Consider the following 20824-nt stretch of genomic DNA (forward strand, 5'->3'; position numbering starts at 1 on the left):
GGGATAAGAGGTTGGCCGAAGGCCAGAAAGAGGCTTGCCGTGGGCCACATCTGGCCCCCGGGCCAGGGTTTGAAGATCCCTGTGCTACACTGATAGATGTGAGCTTGGCTCAAAGTAGCTCCTACTGAGATGAGGTAAACTGGCTGCAGTCAGACTGTAGGGAGGGAACAAGCTCGACCCCCCCCCCAAATGAGGTCATCGGAGACAGGCTTTGACAACCTGCAAATCCTCTAACCCAATAGTTCTCAAACTTTTTAGAGTTCCTCAAGGCTGCTGCCTGGTTTGGCTATAATGGTGACTGGGCTGCAGCGCTCCTCCTGCTTAAAACATCACTTCCCCATTTCCCTGTTTGGTGGTCTTTCTGGCTCTCAGAATGCCTCAGAGGTAGCAGGAGCTGGCGACCCTCAGGGTGGCATAATGGGGGCAGCCCTCCAGCTATGCCACCTGGGAGCATTTACACCTGTGGAGTCCCCTAGGTATGGCACTGTTGACAAGACTAGAGCAGATTACCTTAGTGTGGGGAGGCCTTATTGGTCCAATTGGCTTAAAGCTGGTCCTGATTATGGCTTTATGGCTTATTTTGGAGCTCCAGGTGCTCCATCCACATGGGGCACTGCTCTGTTTATCTTCACCAGGGTTGTTGCATCAGGTGCTCTCAGGTGAGGCCCTAGAGTTTCATATTCAGAGGGACTGGAGAAGGCAGCAACACAGTTGCATCCACCGCCTGTTCTGCCCGGCCCACAGGTGTACACATTTGATCTCTGTTGCGTATATGCAACGTTGGGCTTAAGAGACCTGCTGTGCAGATTGTGAATTATCAGGCTGTTTTTTGGATAGGGTTGAAATCCCCCAACCCCCCAGGACCAGGTTTGCTGTTTGGGAATCCTCCTGGATGTTCAGATGAGAATTGTGGCTCAGGGTGCCTTTGCCTGGCTTAGCCCACAGGTGTACACATTTGATTCCTGTTGCGTACACGCAACGTTGGGCAAAAATGGCTCAAGCTGAACACCCAGGTCTTTTTCGTCTTCAGCCGAATTCCTGGGGCGAATAGCAGGCTCTGCCAACAGCCTGGACGCCATCAGGCAGGTGATGTCCAGCCAGCGTCCCTTGCCATTCAGCAGCAGGACCAATGGAACGTCTCCAGTCCTAGAGAAAAGGATTGCTACTGTTTGAAAGGGGAGACAGAAAAGGCGGGGGAATGCCTGGGTTGCTTCGATGCTTCCAGCGCCTGAAAGGGGAGAAGGAGGGGGCGTGATGGCGCGGGGTCTTCCTCCAGCTGAGCTCCTCGCCTGCCCCGATCGGCAGCGCTTGATTCATTCCGACGCAGGGCTCCGCGCAAGCTGCAGCCCATCAATCAGCCGCCCAGCTGCAGCCTTCCCCGGCTCCCTTGTTCCAGGCCGACCCACGTGCAGAGCTGCTCCCGGGCTGAATGGGACGCCTCCCTGGCTTTTCAGCCGGCCTCCCCGGGGGCGAATCTCTGCAGCAGGCGAGGGGCGATCTGTCACTCCTAGGGGCGGTTGACTCGCTGGGGGCTCCTGACACCCACCCACCCACCCTGTATCCGCGAAGGAGGCACTCCTGCTACGCGCGCGTCAGCCTGCGCTGCCCACGGTCACAGGGAACCGCATCCTATTTATTACTCCTCAGATGTAAGTCGCATTACAGTCAATGGGGCTTACTCCCAGGTAACTGTTGATAGGATGGCAGCCTTGGAGCCCAATCCTATGCCTGTGTACTCAGAAGTAAGTCTCATTATAGTCAATGGGGCTTACTCCCAGGTAACTGTGGATAGGATGGCAGCCAGGCTCCGCTTCAGAAGGCCTTGATCCGTGACAAGCGTGCCTTCCAACGTGGTAAGAGGCAATTTTTTTTGGGGGGGGGGGAGGCTTCAAAGCGGAGATCTTTCCCACTCCTTTCTTCCTCCTCCTCCATTTGTTTTAAAAGCGGGGAAACTTTTTGCAGGCCACAATTAATAGGTTCGCCTTTCCTCCCCCTTTCCCAATGGGCTACCAGCTGCAGGACTCCTAAATAGCAGACTTCATTGTGTTTTGTCATGCAGAAGACCTCCCTTTTCTATAGCCCCCAAAAAAGGGTACAAAGGGGAGGGGGCAGCTTGGAAGATGGGGAGTCGTCCTTTCAGGAAGAAGGCCAGCTCATTGGCATGGATCACCTCTTGGATCGACTGCCCGCCCCAGGTAGCTCCCCAGCACCTTTGCTCCCCCTTGTATTCCGCACAATTTAACATGCCTTCTGGCCTTAAAAAATAATTATCACCACCAAGAACTCCCTAAGTTCAGCTTCTGGGCAACCAGACGTCATAACCACAAAAGAGGACCAGGCACCCCAAAATGTAGGGCATCCAAGAAAAATGTAGGACATGGCCAAATAAAAGCCAAAAACACTTGTCTATTGATTTCATGTGGTTAATTTAAACACTATATTACCAACTATTAAATTAAAAACTATATTACATATAATTTATCAATTAAAGGAAGGCTATGTGCTGCCTGCAAGGCCTGCTCACAGGGAACAGGACATTTAAGTTGTTTTCCAGGACAAGAGGTTATAAAAGAGGACATGTCCCGGGAAGAGAGGACCTCTGGTCATCCCAACCCTATTGCCATTTTAACTCCTTTTTGGGGAAAAGTCTGGACAAGCAGTTCTCAAACTTTGCCCCTCCATGTGTTAGATTCCTGAGGTCTAGGTAGTACACTGACTTTAGTTCATTAATATGTAATGAATGAATTCATATAGGGTATGTAACTCTAGCAAGACTGTTTAGGGAATACAGTACTATATTGTCCTTCTTAAATATTACTTTACTCTTTGCCTGCTGTGTTTGGTTGTAGTTCAGCGTGTTTAATCGAATTGTGTTTTAACGTGGATGTGTTTTAAGTGCAGAAAGTGGAGCATAAATGAATTAATGCTGAAGTAAATGCCCAGCGCCTTCCTGTGTGTACTTACTCTGAAGTAAGGCTGTAATCCTATCTGCACTTACCTGCCCTATTGATTTCAGTGGGAATTACTTCTGGATAGACATGCACAGGCTTGGAGTGCAAGATCCACCGTATTTAATGGAGCTTACTCCCACATAATACTGCAGCATCATCAGCACCTTCCTGAGGGTGTGATCCTGCGTTTGGGGCTCTGTGGCACACGCAGCCCAGTCCCATGCATGTTGGAGGAAATCTTAAAAAATTGGTTTCCTCTTTAGGGGGGAAGCAGAGTAGCTTCAGCAGCAGACCCCCCCCCCTTTTGCTGGGAATCAACCCAGGGAGCCTCCCACACCCGGCTGACTGCTAATTAATAAAAGACAAATGACAATGGCTGGTTGAAGTTACAAAAGAAGTCATTTACTCACAGTTCCATAGAAGCATATGTTACAGCATCTGATTATGATCAGAGGTTACACTAAACTTAAGATAACAAGGCCCTGGAGCTGCCTCGTCCTGCATGCCATGTGGTCAAGATGGCGTCGCGAGCAGAGTCCTGCTGTGACCCATCTTGTCAGGTCAGTGTTCAGTGAAGAAGAGAGGGCTCAGAGCAGAAGGGAAGGTTATATGGGATCTGGGCCACACCCCCACATAGGTCATCCAAAGGGGACAGGTAAAGTGTAGGGTCACTGGGCCATGGCTTAACCCTTTCAGGACAGTATCCTGCCACCTCTGGACAGCAGACGGAGTTGCACCAAACTCCAACAATGGACGGTTACTCGCAAGTTGCGTGGAGTTTACTACTGGAGGGAAGACGCGCGGCGGGTGGCGCGACTCTCCCCCCCCCAATGGGCGCTGGCCCATTTTCTGGCTCTTCATTCACCTCTGAGGTGATGTAAAGGACGACCTTCGTGGGTGTCGTGGTGACACATTGACGGGGAAAGGCCGCTCATTAGTCTTTGTGGTTAATTATTTACTCTTTCTCCGCCCAGTCGGCAAGCCTCTGCCTTCTGCAGAGACCCCCTGTTCCTTTTGACACTTGGGATCAGTGGCGTAGCTAGAGGGGGGCAAAGCATTAAGGTTTGAAGGGAGCCACACCGCAGCTTGCAAGCGGCCCCTGCCCCTCTACTTCGGACCCATTCCGGGCGGGGGGAGCAAAACGGAGGCGAAGGGGAGGGTCACGCTGGGATGGGCCGCTTGCAAGCTACTGTGTGGTTCCCTGCCAAACTTAGGGCTTTGCCCCGCTCTAGCTACGCCACTGCTTTGGATCTGCACTCCACCCCACCCCTCCTCCCCTCACACCTGGTGGCAGAGTGTCATGCCATTAATAACCGTAATACCAAAGGGGGGAGGGGAAGAAACCCACATATTCATTGCCTGTCTTCCTCCCCCCCCCCCCCCCCGCCCAATGATGTATGTTGAGCAGCGCGAGTTGCCAAAGCCCCTGATTCCCGACAGTGAAAGAGGAGGCTTGAGGCTCCCCTTCCACCTGCCTCCCCCGGGGAACGTGGTGAGGATGCGGGCAGAAAGTCCGTCCAATCAAGCGTGGGCTAATCAGCCTGGCCGCCCCTCGCCCGCAGGACGACCATCTAGTGCCAGGTTCCAACAGCGCTGCTTCATGGAACGGGGATTGAAGGGATCCCTTCCAGGCTCTCCGTCAGGGGAGCTTTCAAAGGGGTAGGAGGCTGCCACCGGTGGGGGGGCCCCAGTTTTCTCTTCCAGCTTGGGCAGAAAATCCCCAACTGCCCACCAGGCAGGGTTAGGAAGCCCCCCCCCCGCCTTTTTCCTCAGTGAAGTCACTAGGGTTTGCATCACCCAGTGCTGGAAGCCAGCATGTCACCCTTATTGATGGACCTCCTCCCCTGCAGTGGAAGGGGCAACGCCCTGGCGGGTGGGCATGGTGGTGTACAATTGCACTGCCCCTGCTGGTTTTTTGGCTATAACTTTTGATGGAATAGAGATACTTCAACGTGGTTTGCTTCAATGCATTCTGCATGAATTTGCGCATCAATGGATATATAACATGATGGGATTATTCAAAAATACCAAGATTTAAAATTTTTTGGCTAGTAATGGTGTCACCCTCCTGCTGTGGCTCACACACCCCCTAGCTGCACCACTGCACGCTCATGCTTGCGCACGCGCTCGCGCTCTCTCTCGCCCATTGCCTTCCTCCTCCCCAGTGTTCTTGTGTGCATCTCTCTTTCCAGCACACTGACATACACTTTCCATAGCACCACAATACCTTGGTTGCAGTATGGGAACAACCAGTGAGGAGCCCTCATTTTCACATGTGTTTGCCTCACACACGCACTCCTCTCTCTCCCTGGGTTCCTTAGCGTCTGGTCCCTGGGCCCATAACCTGTTGGAGGAAATCTTACAATTGGTTTCCTCTTTAGGGGGGAAGCAGAGTAGCTTCAGCTGCTGAACCCCCCCCCCTTCTTGCTGGGAATCAACTCCAGGGAAGCTCCCACACCCGGCTGACTGCTAATCAAGAAAGACAAACCACAATGGCTGGTTGAAGCTGCAAAAGAAAGTCATTTACTCACTGCTCCATAGAAGCATATGTTACAGCATCTGATTATAACCAGAGGTTACACTAAACTTAAGATAACAAGGCCCTGGAGCTGCCTCATCCTGCGTGTGCCATGTGGTCAAGATGGTGTCACCAGCAGAGCCCTGCTGGGTGCCACCTTGTCAGGTCAGTGGTCAATGTGGAAGAGCAAGAAAGAGGGCATGCTTGGAGGGAAGGTTTTATGGGGTCTGGGCCACACCCCCACATAGGTCATCCAAAGGGGACAGGTAAAGTGTAGGGTCACTGGGCCATGGCTTAACCCTTTCAGGACAGTATCTTGCCACCTCTGGACAGCAGACAGGGTTGCACCAAACTCCAACAGTCCATTCACCCACCAATTCCTGTCCATTAATCCAGTTTCCCCTTCAATTGCCCACACCAAACGCTCCCTTCATCATGTGCTTTTTATATCCCTGAGGGCCTTACTGCCTTCAAGTGGCTGCAGCTGTGTAGCACACTGCTGGATGCCCAGGCCTTACCCTTAAAGGGGCCACATCTACCTCCTTGCCAGATCTTCTGCATACAGCGACCTTCTGATGTTATCTTCAGGCTAACAGAGGCTCTACCCTCTAGACCAGATCCTCCTGCCTCTTTCTATCACAAAAGCACGCTCTCTGACTCACCAGATGCCTGCCTACACACACACACACACACACACACACACACACACACACACACACACACTCTCACAGTCTCAGTCACAGCAGTTATTCTCATCCCTCACTTCCCTTCCTCTCATTCAGAGCCCAATCCTATGCATGTCTACTCAAAAGTAAGTCCTATTCTAGTCAATGGGGCTTACAACCAGGAAAGTGTGGAAAGGATTGTAGCCCCACTCACTCACACTTTTGAACCTCCCCCCCCACTTTTTTGCTGACACACAACTGTGATAATTCACTCTCACACAAGCTCTTGGGTTCAATCACCCTTCCCAAGCACCCTTGGAAGGCACCAGGATGCAGGTCTTTTGTGTGCTCCCTGAGGGACCAATCCTATCCAATTTTCCAGCACCTGTGCAGCCACAATGCAGCCCTGAGGTAAAGGCACAAATACTTTGAGGAGACCTCCATGACTGCCTCCCCACCACAAGATGCAGTGCATGCCCCCATTGACACAGCTGCACTGGCAGTGGCAAATGGGATAGAATTGGACCCTGACACATCTGGTAGGCCCCTGTGAGATACAGGAAACTGGAGTAGAAGGCTTTTGGCCTGATCCAGCTGGACTCTTACATTCCAATTTTCCACACAAACATGGACATATTTTCATATACATAGTTACAATAGTTATACAATGCTGTCTGGTGCAGGCAGGCTTGCTTTCATTCTTTCACTTCACTCTCCAACACACAGCCACGCATTTCTCTCTAACTTTCTCAGGACACCCCCTCTCCATCTCCCACCCAAATCTTCCCACACTTTCTCCCCAGGCATGCAATCCCCCTCAATTGTCCAAAGATACAGCATTCACATCTACACAATCCTCTGTTTGACAGAAGACAAATGCAAAGTAGTCCTACCTTCTCTTTGTCACCAGAAACCAATTGGCCATCCTTACTGAGCACACTCTCACCCTCTCATTTCTCTTCCTCTTTCATTGAGCATACTTAAAAAAGAAGAAAGGGGGGAACCCTTTTTGTTGCTTTTGACATCCTTGGTCAGCCTCCGCTCAGACTGGGTTTTAGCATTTCTGACACTCACACTACAAGTTCAGTCTACTTATCCATACTCCTCCCTTATGATCAGTCTTAAGTTCCATTTCCTGTACAGATCTTTTTACATCTTCAACTCAGATTCTTGTGCAGCCATACTGGCTTTTTGAGGTGTTTCCTTTCTCATAGAACTTGATTTTAACTGTGCCTATAGTAGCTGCTGTTTTAGGAGCTCCCATCCTTCTTGGGCCCCTTTCCCCATTAATTCATCTATGCACTGTCCTGTCCAAGTATTCCAACTCCCTTCTAATGCCCACTTTTGGCTAATTAACACCCTCCTTTTCCAAGAACAACAGCTGAGGTGTGCAAAGAAATGAACAGAACTCCTTATCAGTTGAGCAATTAACAAGAATTTATTGCTACAAATACACACACTCCCTGCAAGTCCTCTTGTCCAGAGTCTTTCCCTCCCCAAAACTCTACTTAACTCAGTGGGTAAAGGTCTGAAGTCTCCAGTCCAAGTCCAATCCAGTCTCCAAAGCACAGTCTAGTCTTCTGCAGCAGAGTCCTGGCAGGCCCCTTCTCCCATATGTATGGGTCAGGTAGTGCCTCCCTCTGGGTCAGGGTAGCTTTGCTCCTTCTGAAGCTGCCTTTTATCCTCGGATGTCTCATAATCCAAAATGCAGCTCACCTGTGAGCTACCTCTTTAGCCCCTTGTTAAGTCCAAATTAGGCTCAGGTGAGCTATCTCTTCAGTCCATGTCCATTCAAAGTCGCATCAAGGTCAAATGAAGCTCAGGTGTCCATCAGAGTGTCCATTGGCCTTGATTGATTACAGCTGTGGAGCCAGCCCTGCCCTTCCCAGAGCTGTCAAACAGCTGTCAAAACATGGAATCGCTGTCAACACCACATCATCCACCTGATGATCTTCTTGTTGGAGTTTGGTGCAACTCCGTCTGCTGTCCAGAGGTGGCAAGATACTGTCCTGAAAGGGTTAAGCCATGGCCCAGTGACCCTACACTTTACCTGTCCCCTTTGGATGACCTATGTGGGGGTGTAGCCCAGACCCTATATCCTTCCCTTCCTTCCAACCACGCCCACTCTTCTTCACTGAACACTGACCTGACAAGATGGGTCATAGCAGAGCTCTGCTGGCGATGCCATCTTGACCACATGGCACATGCAGGACAAGGCAGCTCCAGGGCCTTGTTATCTTAAGTTTAGTGTAACCTCTGGTTATAATCAGATGCTGTAACATATGCTTTCTATGGAACCGTGAGTAAATGACTTTCTTTTGCAGCTTCAACCAGCCATTGTGGTTTGTCTTTCTTGATTAGCAGTCAGCCGGGTGTGGGAGCTTCCCTGGGGTTGATTCCCAGCAAAGGGGGGGGGGGGTCAGCTGCTGAAGCTACTCTGCTTCCCCCCTAAAGAGGAAATCATTTTTTTTTAAGATTCCTGATCTTCCATTACATCCACTGAATCTTATTTATCATTTCTCTGAACTTATTAAAATCAGCCTACCTAAAATCTAAAGTTCACATTTTCCTGCCTATTCTCTTGATCTCTTTTAAGATTGAGAATTTCAGGAGTTCAGGATCACTTTCCTGTAAAGTTCCTGCTACTCTGACCTAACTGATCAATGATTTTTCATACTTTTTCTGACATGGAAGTATTGTCTACATGAAAAATGTATAGTGTTCAAAGAGCTGCACAGGCACTGGGTGTAAAAGATATCAGTGGGTGGGTAGACTCTACACGCTGCCTAGTCTAGAAACATCCTATCCAATTGGACTAAGACTCAGCAGTGATACAATGGTCTGAAAATTTGGGGGTACTATTAAATAGTAGCAAATGTTCAGATATTTAATATATTTTTTAAAGTAAATAATTTAGAAACATGTCAATTTTTTTTTTTTTTGGCCATGTGCCAAGGGGAAGACTGAAATGATATACCCTTCTATACAGATTTTACAGGAGGAAATATTGGTCACTTGGAGAAGTCCCATTCCCTTTTGTGAGATTTGCTCATGATCTCTCAGTACAAGTTACAAATCACTAAGTTATTTTAAGTATGGTACTTTGGTACTAAATCACAGCAGGTTGCTTTGTTAGAACAACTGAAATCAGAATATTTATTCCAGTTGTTAGAAATCAATTTAAATTTCAAATAATCCAACATCAGGTTGGTTGATAGGTCTCCATTTATTGAAGCACACCCATTTAGCACAAAATCATGGATTCAAGTGCTTGGCAAAGCAAGCCCTGTTAAGACTAGTACCAATGTTTGTTTGCTCTGCATTGACCACTATTCCAAAATTTCACTTTTATTTAAATGAATTTGGATTGCATTCTTCATTTCTAAAATCTAAGTGATATGTATCCAAGAGAATGTTCAAGACCAGGGGTGTCCAAAGTTTTTGTCAGGAGGGCCACATCATCTCTCTGACACTGTGTTGGGGGCCTGGGGAAAAAAAGAATTAATTTACATTTAAAATTTGAATAAATTTACATAAGTTTACATAAATGAGTATATTAAAGATGAACTTATATGAATGAATGAAGGTCTTGCAATAGCTCAGGGCCTATAAAAGGCCTTGTACAAAGCAAGGCTGGCCTTTCCTTTGCTGCCTCTGCAGCATCACAGATGTGAAACTGCAAGCAGTGGCAGAAGCCCTTATCCCACAGATCAAGAAAGAGGTCAAACAGTTGTTCTCACTCTAAGAGCAGTTGTGTCGGGCCAGTGTGGGCTCCAACAAATCTCTGGAGGGCCAGAGGCTCATTGGAGACTGGGGGCTCCCTGAGGGCCGCATTGAGAGTCCTCAAGAGCCGCAAGTGGCCCTAGGGCTGGGATTTGGGCACTCCTGTTCAAGACTATAGATGATAAAAGGAAATGACACCTCTATCCTGAACCTCAGTGTTGATTATCAGCTATGGAAGAGTTGGTGGTCATTGCTGTTGGAGGAAATTAAAAGTAGTTTCCTCTTTGGGGGGAAGCAGAATAGCTTCAGCAGCAGCCCGCACCCTTTGGGTATCACCTCAGGGAACCTTCCTCACCCAGCTGACTGCTAATCAATGAAAAAAGACAAAGAGGCAATGGCTTGTTAAAGTTGCAAAAAAATAAGTTATTTACTTATAGTTCCATTGAGTATATTTACAGCATCTGATTAGGATCAGAGGTTCGGCTATTAGATAGCAAGGCTTGCCCTTGCCCTGCATGCCATGTGCTCAAGATGGCATGGGGATCAGAGCCCTGCTGTGTGCCATCAACAGGTCAGAGGACAAGAGAGGAAGTGCTCAGAGGAGAAGGGAAGGATAAAGGGTTAGGGCCACACCCCCACAAGGATCACAGAGAAAACAGATAAAAAAGATTAGAGTCACATAGCTTGACCCCTTCTGGACAGCATCCTGCCCCCTCTGGACAGCAGACAGAGTTGCATCAACTCCAACAATTGCTACCATGCCCTGCTTGTGAACTTCCAGAAGCACATGGGTGGCCATTGCTGGAAACAGAAAGGGGGAGTAGCAGTGGCATTCCTAGGGGGCAAAAAGGGCAAATGACCCTGGTGCCACCCTTTTTTAATCTTTTTTTTTTTTTTTCAAAGAGGAAGAAGCCAGTAGCTGCACTGGCTTCTTTCCCTTAAAACAAACAAACAAACAAACAAACAAACCCCCTCGTACTGAAGAAGGAGGAGGTGGATCGGAATTGAGCCAAGAGTGGCTGTGAGTTGCAACCACTCTGGGCACAATTCCGCACCACTCTAGGCTGCATCTTTCCTCTAGAGGGGAGAAGGGGGGGCAGTCCAGAGCAGCACGAAATTGTGCTGGGAGTGGGTTCAACCTCCAGAGTGATTCTGGAAGTGATCGCAGTATTGTGATGACATCACTGCAATTACTTTTGGGTTAGAGGGCAGGGTGTGGCAAAGTAGGAAGCAGACCTGCACAGAAAAAGCTGCAGACCACCAATTTGAGTAGTTCAGGGACATCAAATATAAGGCCAACAGGCTGGATGTGTCCTACACATCTGGCCTGTGTTGGGCTCTCCCACACCACCATCAGCTGCTGAGTTATGAGGTGATGCACAGGCAGAAGCAGCACTGCTGAGAGGCCAATGCTGGGAGAGCCCAACCATCATGAAGGCCACCTTTTCAGTAGTGCTGAGGTGTCACTGGAAGGGTGGCTCCATGTGATAACTGGGCTGTCTCAATGCTGCCCTGTCAGAAGTGCCAATTCTGCCAAGGCACTGGGAGAGAAAGATGGAAGGAGGCCTCAGAAAGCATGGTAAGGGGAAAAGAGGTGGACTGAGAGGGGTGAGAAAGGGTGCTGTAGATGCACTGGGTTACCCTTCTGCTGAGACATTACTTTGCAGAGCACCTCTCAATTGCTGTGGGGTGAAGTGATGCTTCTTCAGAAGTGGCACTGCTAAAGGGTGGCCTGCATGGTAATTGAGCTCCCCCATATCTTGAAAATATTATCAAGATTTGCTTGTTTTCTCTTCTGTTGTTTGCACCCAGTGAGTTTCTAAGTGAGAAAAAAGTGTTTATTTCTGGTCTTCTTCTCTGGTCTACTTTGCTTCATTGCTTCTCGCCATCAGTAAGCACCATGAATGTTGTTTGACTCACTGTATGAAACAAGTTTGACACCCCTGGATTAGATGGTCTGTTCCAGCAAGGCAGTTCTTACATTTTCTCTTTATGCTTAAGAGGAAGTATTTGGATTTGAACCAATTGCTTTCAGTTAATAGAATTGATTATCATGTTCAAAATTTGTTTTGTAGAAAATTACACTGTAAAGAGTGGTGGAATTCGAGTTACCTCTTTACATTTTAGCATATGCTCTTGAACAGTCTACAGGGGGTAAAGGCGGTTTGCATTCTAAAGAAGTAAGTGCCTGCTGGAATTCTTGCAAAGAAAGTTGGACTAGATGGATCCTGGTTTACTCCAGCCAGACACTGGGGGCCATCCAATGAAATCAGGAGATTTAAGATAAACAAAAAGAGGAGCTTCTTCACACTGTTGATAACAAGCACATGGCTTTACAAAAAGATTGGGCAAAGTCATGGAGGATAGGCTTATTAACTGTTATTAGCCATGATGGTTATGCACTACCTCCAGGTTCAGTGGCAGACTCTGAATACCAGTAATGGGGAGCAATGGTGGGAAAGAAGGATGTCTTCCTCACCTGCTTGTGGGCTTCCCAGAAGCAACTAGTAGACCACTTAGGATGCCAGACTAGGTGGGCCTTTGCCTAGAAGGGCATTCCTTACATTCTTAGTGCATCTCTTACAGTGATCTCTTACCCCCTCTAGCTATGTCACTGATCTATTCTGCCCTTAAATCAACAGTTGTGCATACTCAGGACTAGTTAATGCTAGCTAGTTGTGCCTTAAGTGTTAAAAGAAACTGAGCATACACACTTGGCAGGGATGCCCTTGACCCATAGTGCTGAGACTCAAGTAGAGGCCTGAGTCTCTGCCCCCTTGACTTGAGTTGCCCATGGGTCATAATGGCAGCCATTGCAAATTGTCCAGAGCCTCTATTCAAGTCATTTTGACTCAAGTCCAAGTCTTTTCAAGAAACAAGTTGACTCATGGAAGTGACAAAAACAAAAAACAAGCAAACAAGCAAGCAAGCACACACACAAAACAGTGTCTCAAGCACATGCAAAAGTGAGTCTTGACTTGAGTCTTTTCAAGTCTTTTCATTCTTAGAGTAAAACTCCTGAGTCAGCGCCCAAGTTTTTGACACACAAGTCCATATGAGTTGCAAAAAACACATGTTTTCATGACCCAAGTTTGAGTCATACAAGTCTCAGCTCATCCCTGGCTCTTAGTTTGTAAATATAAAATTCAGAGGTGAATGAGAATTCTAAGAAAAATAAATAGGCCACATAAGTTTGATGTTATGCCAGTAAAGGTTTTTGACTTTGACATAAGTTTGACATTAATCCACCTTTGATCTATGGTGGAGCATAGTGTTGGGAGTATTTTACTACTGCTGCTACTACTACTACTACTAGTAGTAGTACTAGTATATATACTACTACTAGTATATATATATATATATACTGCCTTTCAACAAACACTTTGTGCAATCATGTACGACATGGACACATACTGTAAGGTTCTTGTGACTGGTTGTGAATCCCAGGGATGTGGCCAAGGTGTTGAACATAAACCTTTCTTCCCATAATGTGGGGTCTGGTTCTTGTTCAGTGTGCTCATGATCTTGAAAAACAAACAAACAAAAAACTTCCAGTGCATGTTTAATTGGAAATAGGTCCTGCTATATCTGATGGAGCTTATTCAGCTATTTGAATCTGTATAGGCTGAAGGCAATTTCAAGTACAGTAATTGAAAAAAACTGAGGAAACCTTAGGGAAGTTCCCTAAATGTAATTCATATGTCTAATCTGGAAAAAAAATGAAAGCCTTTTATTTTTGCAAAGTGTTTGACAAATATATCACCTTTCCCTAGCATTTAAATTTAGCTATCCCTTTAAAAAAATCAAAAAATAATCCCATCTTCTTGTCTGAACTGCTTTATTTAAATAAATATAAATATAAATTTGATATAAAACTATACACATACAAAGAACACCCCAAGGATTCTAATTAGGATTCTTTATATATATATACACACACCCATAAAGATTTGTACAAAAAAAGCACAAGACTGCACTCCTGTGCATGTTTACTCAAAAGTAAGTGCTATTGTGTTTGATGGAGCTTACTCACAGGAAAAGGTAAAGGCAAGTAGTATCAGTTTTGTTTTTTTGTTTCTTTAAAGTTTCTGTTTCTACGTGTTTTTTTAAACAGTTCTAAACTTTTTCCCTTGGAAGAGTGAGAGAAGCCCACTCCACACACTGAGTTTTGGGTGAGAGGAGGAGAAAGAATCCCCCTCCTCAGAGGGATAGTCAAGATTGATAATGCAGGTGGTGGTGGTGTCACAAACAGAGCTGCAGCTGTTGTGATACAAATTACCATTTTATCTGAACTTTCATTTGCAGTCAACCCAGTGGCGTAGCTAGAGGGGGTGCAAAACACTAAGTATTGCAGCATGCAAGTGGACCCTCCCCCTCAGAGTCATGGGGAAGCAATACAGGTGTTTTGCTCTCCCCCACTCAGAATGGCACCACGTCAAAACTTACTGCTTTGCACCCCCTCTAGCTACGCCACTGAGGGCCCAATCCTATGCATGCCTACTCAAAAGTAAGTTCCATTATAGTCAATTGGACTTACTCCCAGGAAAGTGTGGAGTCTAAAAGTTCAATCTTATGTATGTTTACTCAGAAGTCCCATTATAGTCAATGCGGCTTACTCCCAGGGCAGTGTGGATAGGATTGCAACCTGAGAACCCCATCTATGCATGCCTACTCAGAAGTGAGTCCCATTATCGTCAATGGGGCTTACTCCCAGGGCAGTGTGGATAGGATTGCAACCTGAGAACCCCATCTATGCATGCCTACTCAGAAGTGAGTCCCATTATCATCAATGGGGCTTACTCCCAGGGCAGTGTGGATAGGATTGCAACCTGAGAACCCCATCTATGCATGCCTACTCAGAAGTGAGTCCCATTATCGTCAATGGGGCTTACTCCCAGGGCAGTGTGGATAGGATTGCAACCTGAGAACCCCATCTATGCATGCCTACTCAGAAGTGAGTCCCATTATCGTCAATGGGGCTTACTCCCAGGGCAGTGTGGATAGGATTGCAACCTGAGAACCCCATCTATGCATGCCTACTCAGAAGTGAGTCCCATTATCGTCAATGGGGCTTACTCCCAGGGCAGTGTGGATAGGATTGCAACCTGAGAACCCCATCTATGCATGCCTACTCAGAAGTGAGTCCCATTATCGTCAATGGGGCTTACTCCCAGGGCAGTGTGGATAGGATTGTAGCCTAAGTGTCCAATCTTAGGCATGTCTACTAGAAGGGAATTCCATTATAGCCAATGGGGCTTCCTCCCAGGAAAGTGTGGCTGGATCTGTAGCCAGCCCGCGTGAAGCAACTCTAGCACCGGCGGTGTGGACAGAGAAGCCTCGTCGGAGTGCAAGCCGGGCGGTCGGTCTCACAAGGGCGAGACCTCCTTGTCCTCGCTGGCGGAGGCCGGCGAGAGCGACTCCTCGTCCTCGGAGCGCGGGTAGCGGCCCGGGTTGGCGGCGCAGCTGCAGCCGCCGTGCGCGTTCCGGTGGGCGCCTTTGCCCTCCTTCTTGTGCTTCACGCGGCGGTTCTGGAACCAGATCTTCACCTGCTTCTCGGACAGGTTGAGGTACGTGGCGATCTCGATCCTGCGCAGCCGGGACAGGTACATGTTGGAGGAGAACTCGCGCTCCAGCTCCAGCAGCTGCGTGCTGGTGAAGGCCGTGCGCATCCGCTTGCCGTTCTGCAGCTGGCCGGCCTCGGGGCCTCCTGGGGGGGGAGAGACCAAAAACAAGCCCCGGTTAGATGGAAGAAGGCCGGCATGAAGCGCCTCCGCCAGGAAGGCTTCCCACGAGGCTGGGCTCAGCCCTGGACCCAGCGGGGCTGAGACCTGGAATAACGAAGAACGCGCCTGAACATGTGCAGAGTGCTTTTCTCTCTCTTCTGAGTCCATCTCCACACAGCAGCAACGCTAGCCAGACCAGTGGCATAGCTAGAGGGAGTGCACAGCACTAAGTGTGGCAGGGAGCCTCACCGCTGCCTGCAAGCGACCCCTTCCCCCTCCCCTTCAGAGCGGGGGGGGGAGGGCAAAACGGAGGTGAATACCCGAAGGAAAGGGAGGGAGGCCACTTGCACGCTGTGGTGAGGCTCCCTGCAAAACTTCGTGTTTTGTACCCCGGGTGACCAGATCCAATGGAGGACAGAGTACCTCTATGTTTAACCATGGTGTAGAAGAGGGCATTTGGCAGGTGCAGTTTAACCTAGAAAGGTTTTTAAAGCTTCACCTGCCAAAATTCCCTTTTCTATAACATGGTTAATGGTATAGGCACCCTGTCCTCCATTGGATCTGGTCAATTATTATTATTATTATTATTAACAGTATTTATATACCGCTTTTCAACTAAAAGTTCACAAGCGGTTTACAGAGAAAAATCAGCTAATTTTTCTGAAGAACTGGACAGCTAGTTCTTCATTTCTTTTTAGAAATTAAGAACTGACTTCAAGGCCAATAGTGCTGGAATATTCAATGGTTGTGGGATACATAGTGGGTGCCCTCGCTGATTCCCACAGGTCAGGAGACTAACAGCACAATCCTAGGCATGTCTGCTGAGAAGAAAGCCTCATTGTGTTCAAAGGGGCTTACTCCCAGGAAAGTGTGTATAGGATTGTGACCCCTACCTGGATCGAACCTAGGGTCTTATTTCCTCCTTACAGTGGCCAATCACTCACTCACAAGTAAGGTGTGAAGGTGGCAACAGCCCTCTCCAGCTGCCTCTGAGCATGAAGGCTTTATTTGGGTTCCATCAGGGCTAACAATCGTGGGAATAAAGTACAGTACGCCAGCTTCAGGTATCCCCTTGTCTGAAGTCCTTTTCAAAGCATGGAAACTAGACACCTTCACATATAACATGAAATTACTGGCAGTCCGTTTCATTGGATAATCCCAAATTCTACCACTATGAAAGATGAAGAAAAACTCTAGATTTAAGCAAGCAAGAGCTTCTACGCGTATTTTATGCCACCAGCTAGGTGGAAGTAGATGCCCCTTTTCCCATTTCACAGGTTCCTTCTGCCTGATGAATAACTCTGAAGCTCTTAAACTCACACTAAACTAAGCTTAAACTAAGGTTCTCCTTTGGGTTTCCATTCAGCTGCAATCTTATACACACTTAACTGGGAGTAAATCCCACTGAGACTTACATCTGAATAGACATGCACAGGATGGTGCTGATAGTTGTTTCAATCCCTTCTCTCCCAGTTCATTCTAACAGCACAGGCCTATCTAACCCTAACTCAGAAGTAAATTCCATCCTAGTGACTTTACTCCTAGGGATGTCTATAGGATTGCAGCCTTAAAGTACCTAAGGATAGGTGTGCTTGCTCAGTGGTAACAAGTAAGTATTGGCTCTGAGGCACTGTTTGTTTTAAATTACTGCTTGCTCCATCATGAGCTCTTGTAGAGAGGTGGGATACTGGTCTACAGGGCTTCCTCCTGGTCAGACTCTACGTTTAGATGTTAAGACCTGATTTCATCCTTTTTATGTCCTCTAGGCTGCTATCCTGTGCACTCGAACTGGGACTGACACTCCACTGAAATCTGTGGGACTGATTTTCAGATATACCTGTGTTGAATGAAGTTCCAAGCCACTCCTTCAATAGCAGAGGCTGTTCAAGGCTGAACAAGCAAGAAACCAGATTTGACACCCTTTACAGCTGGACAGTTCCTCTCGCTAAACTACATGGTAAGTGTCAAACACAGGCTTGGCTCTCTGGCCTCGTTGGTTTTTCCTGCTGTTAGTAGCAGGGCAGGGAGAGCGTCTGGGCAGGAACCACGGAAGGGGAAAGGGTTGAAATCCCTTCCCTCAGTCCAAAGGGGGGAAAAAAGCAGCATGTCAGCCCCAACCACGTGTTTAAGGTAATGTGGAAGTTTTCTTAAAACGCCTATCTTTAGGCTGCTCCTGGGCTGCGCGCCTCAAACTACCCGAATGCACCCTGCAATCCTAGGTATGTCTACTCGGAGGTAAGTCTCGCTGAATTCATTGGGACTTACTCCCAGGTAAGCGGGTGCAAGATCCACTCTTCAATCCACTCTTGAAGCCATCTGTGTTGCAAAGAGACCAGTCTGTTAACCGGCGTTGGCTGTATGGACCGATCTCCTTGAAGCAGTTGTAACTTCAGGGCAGGCTAACTGTGTCGTAATACAGTATTCAATATTACACTGGGACTGTAATTGCCTAAAAAAGATCCGGGGGGGGAGGGGGGCTGGATTCTGGCCCAGCCTGTAGATATCTGACCTGCTCCATTCAGACCACATCAGACCAGATCAAAGTCACACACTTTGATCCCATCAAGTCAATGAACCCAATCTTGTTCCTCTGAACCGGAGCAGGCTAGCCTTTTTGGCACCTGTTTTCTGTGGGAAGTTGCAGCAGCAGACTTTCTCCGACCTGAATGTAGTTAGCTGTCAGCCGGGCTAGGCAAGGGGGAAAGGGGCTAGGCAAGGGGGGGGGAAAAGGAACTACAGCAGGTGGGGTCCCAAGTAGTTCACCCTTGTTCCCATAAGCTCTCCAGATCCCCCCACTCCACACTCCCCGATTTTTCACACTCCCCGATGCTCATTCTCAAACTTCCTCAGCGAGGCCCCTGGGAGGGGGATCGGTGTGGAAGACCCCACTTGACCTCTCTCTCTTCTGGGTCTCTACAGGCTTCAGAGCAACTTCAATGGATTCCGGAGGTACCTGGAACATTTGAGGACTGTCCCTAAACTCCGTGGGGCCTCAATGGGGCCACCAAATAGGAGTCAGTCAACTGGCACCTTTTGTGGGGTTCCTTGGGAGCAAGCCAATGGTTAGAGAACTCGCTGAGATCGAAGTCAATGGAGACTGTTCCAGAAACTGTGCGCCTGGAAGAATCCTTCCGGGGAGCCAAGGGGAGGACAAGTGTGAAGACTGCAGCGGCTGAACCACTAGTAAAAGAGTAATCCCATGGAAGCCAATGGAATACTGTGCACTCCTGCTACTTGGGGACCGGTGGGGCAGCCGAGCAGGCCTCCCATTCTAGCGGGTTGAAGGCACAATCCTATGCATGTCTACTCAGAAGTAAGTCCTTTAGTGTTCAATGGGGCTTACTCTCCGGAAAGTGCGGGTAGGATCGCAGCCCGAGGCCACAATCCCATCCACACTTTCCTGGGAGAAAGCCGCACTGACTCCAATGGAACTTACTTCTGAGTAGACCCGATTGGGTAGTGAAACTGCAGCCTGAACTTCCTGGGCTGGCCATGCCCTGAATGGCAGCTCCGCGTGTGGTCTCACCTGGACAGCCTCTCCGCTCCGCTCCCCGGCCCCGATCCCCCAGCCCCAGTCCTCCCCCAGCAGGACCCCCCCAGGCTCCTACCCATGCCAAGGCAGTGGAAGCGCCGGGGGTCGCTGAGGCTGTAGGCGGCGGCCGCGCACACAGGTGGGTGGCCCAGGGCGTGGGCGGCCGCGGAGGCCACCGAGCCGGGCTGCTGCTGCGGAGGCGGCGGCGGCGGCGGCTGCTGGGCCGGGCTCCCGCGGGGGCAGTAGCGGGCGTCCCCTCCTCCTGCGCCCGGGAAGTGGCCCTTGAGGAGCGGCAGGGGGACGGCGGCTCCGGCGCGGGCGGAGGCGTGCAGGTGCGGCCCCACGCAGAGCGCGCAGAGGCAGAAGGCTCCGCTCTTGCGCGCCGGGCAGGAGGGCACCAGGGGCGGCGGCACCCCCAGCGGGATGAGGAACTCCTGCCCGGGCGGCGGCTGCGGGGGCTCCGGGCGCGCCGTCGCCGAGGAGTCCTTGACGATCAGCGAGTCCACATAGAAGGAGCGCGACATGGCTGGGCTGGACGGGCCCGCGACCCGCGCCTCTTATGCCTGCCGGCGAACAAAGGGGGCTCCGCAGAGGGCTGGCTGTCTCCCGGCGCCCCCCTCCTTCCCTCGGGTCTCCCGCACACCCCTCTCCGCCTCTTCCCGGCCGGGGGCTTTATAGCGACTCCTCCACACGTGATGCCTGCCTGTCGACGCGCGTCTCGGGCTTCTTAGGGGACTCCCACCTCCCTCTCCCTCCTGGAGCACCACAGAGAAGCGGGGGCTTCATCAAAGGCTCTGCCGCTTTCTCGGGCACTCCGAGGGCTGCCCCTCTTCTTCCTCCTCCTCCCTCTGCTGGCCCGGGCAGGGCGCAGGTTGCCCGCAGTTCCCACTCCGCCGCTGCCCTTGGGCCAGCTTGGCTTCCACACAGACCGATCTCGGGGGCGGGGATCCAGCACTGCCCCCCTTCCTCCCACTTTACTCCCCTTCTTTCCCTCCAGTCGCAACTGGCGCTCCCCACTGGGAATGAGGATGCCCAGTTCCCAGGTCGCACTGGGTGCAGTTTTGGGGAGAGCTGTGGTTGCAATCCTATCCACACTTAACCTGGGAATAAGCCCCATTGATTATAATGGGATTTACTTCTGAGTAGACATGAATAGGATTGGGCTCTCAGACTGCAATCCTATCCACACTTACCTAGGAGTAAGCCCCGTTGACTTTAATGGGATTTACTTCCCATATCCATAGACATGGATAGGATTGGGCGGTGTAGCAGCTCATCCCAAACCCTTGCCCCGGGTTGAGGTAAAACCCCGGGGACGCCGACAGTCTTCTTCGTTTGCCGGAGGGTCTTCTTCCCCATCTTATAGAAGGGGAAAGCACAAGGCAGAGAGGAGCCAGGCTTCCTGGTCGAAAGTTTTCACCTCCTCCCGCCAAATCCTCAGCTTGGTTCATTAACTATAGAAACTACGTGTCTACTCAGAAGTAAACCCCACTGAGTTCTATGGGACTTACTCACATTTAAGTGTGCATACCATAGCAGCCTAAGAGTAGTTTCCACTGGCCTTAATTGAACAGTCACAGTCAACATTTCACTCCAACATACATGTGCTCATCATCCTGGCAGGGAGTTCGAGGTCAGGAAGGCTCCAGTTGTAGCTACAACTACTACTTGGAAGCGGGAGTCCTTCTGAAGTCTTTGGGACGAGCTGCATC

At 49.4% G+C, this 20824-nt stretch overlaps 1 protein-coding gene across 1 annotated transcript; it reads right to left on the reverse strand.

Moving 5' to 3' along the window:
* Nucleotides 1-15223: 15223 nt before the first annotated feature.
* Nucleotides 15224-19636, reverse strand: GSX2 (GS homeobox 2). Its single transcript, XM_066632667.1, has 2 exons — nucleotides 19189-19636; nucleotides 15224-15564 (listed from the first exon to the last, which is right to left on the reverse strand). Exons 1-2 carry the CDS (start codon nucleotides 19634-19636, stop codon nucleotides 15224-15226), a joined length of 789 nt encoding a protein of 262 aa, XP_066488764.1.
* Nucleotides 19637-20824: the final 1188 nt, after the last annotated feature.

This window comes from Tiliqua scincoides, chromosome 6 (genome assembly GCF_035046505.1).
Source record: "Tiliqua scincoides isolate rTilSci1 chromosome 6, rTilSci1.hap2, whole genome shotgun sequence".
Taxonomy (NCBI): Eukaryota; Metazoa; Chordata; class Lepidosauria; order Squamata; family Scincidae; genus Tiliqua; species Tiliqua scincoides.

Bases quoted from the DNA above. Each gene is read 5' to 3' on its own strand.
- GSX2 (XM_066632667.1), bottom strand. From the start codon at position 19,636: ATGTCGCGCTCCTTCTATGTGGACTCGCTGATCGTCAAGGACTCCTCG. The intron at 15,565-19,188 runs GTAGGAGCCTGG...CTCCCCCCCCAG, and splicing joins CTTCCACTGCCTTGGCATGG to GAGGCCCCGAGGCCGGCCAG.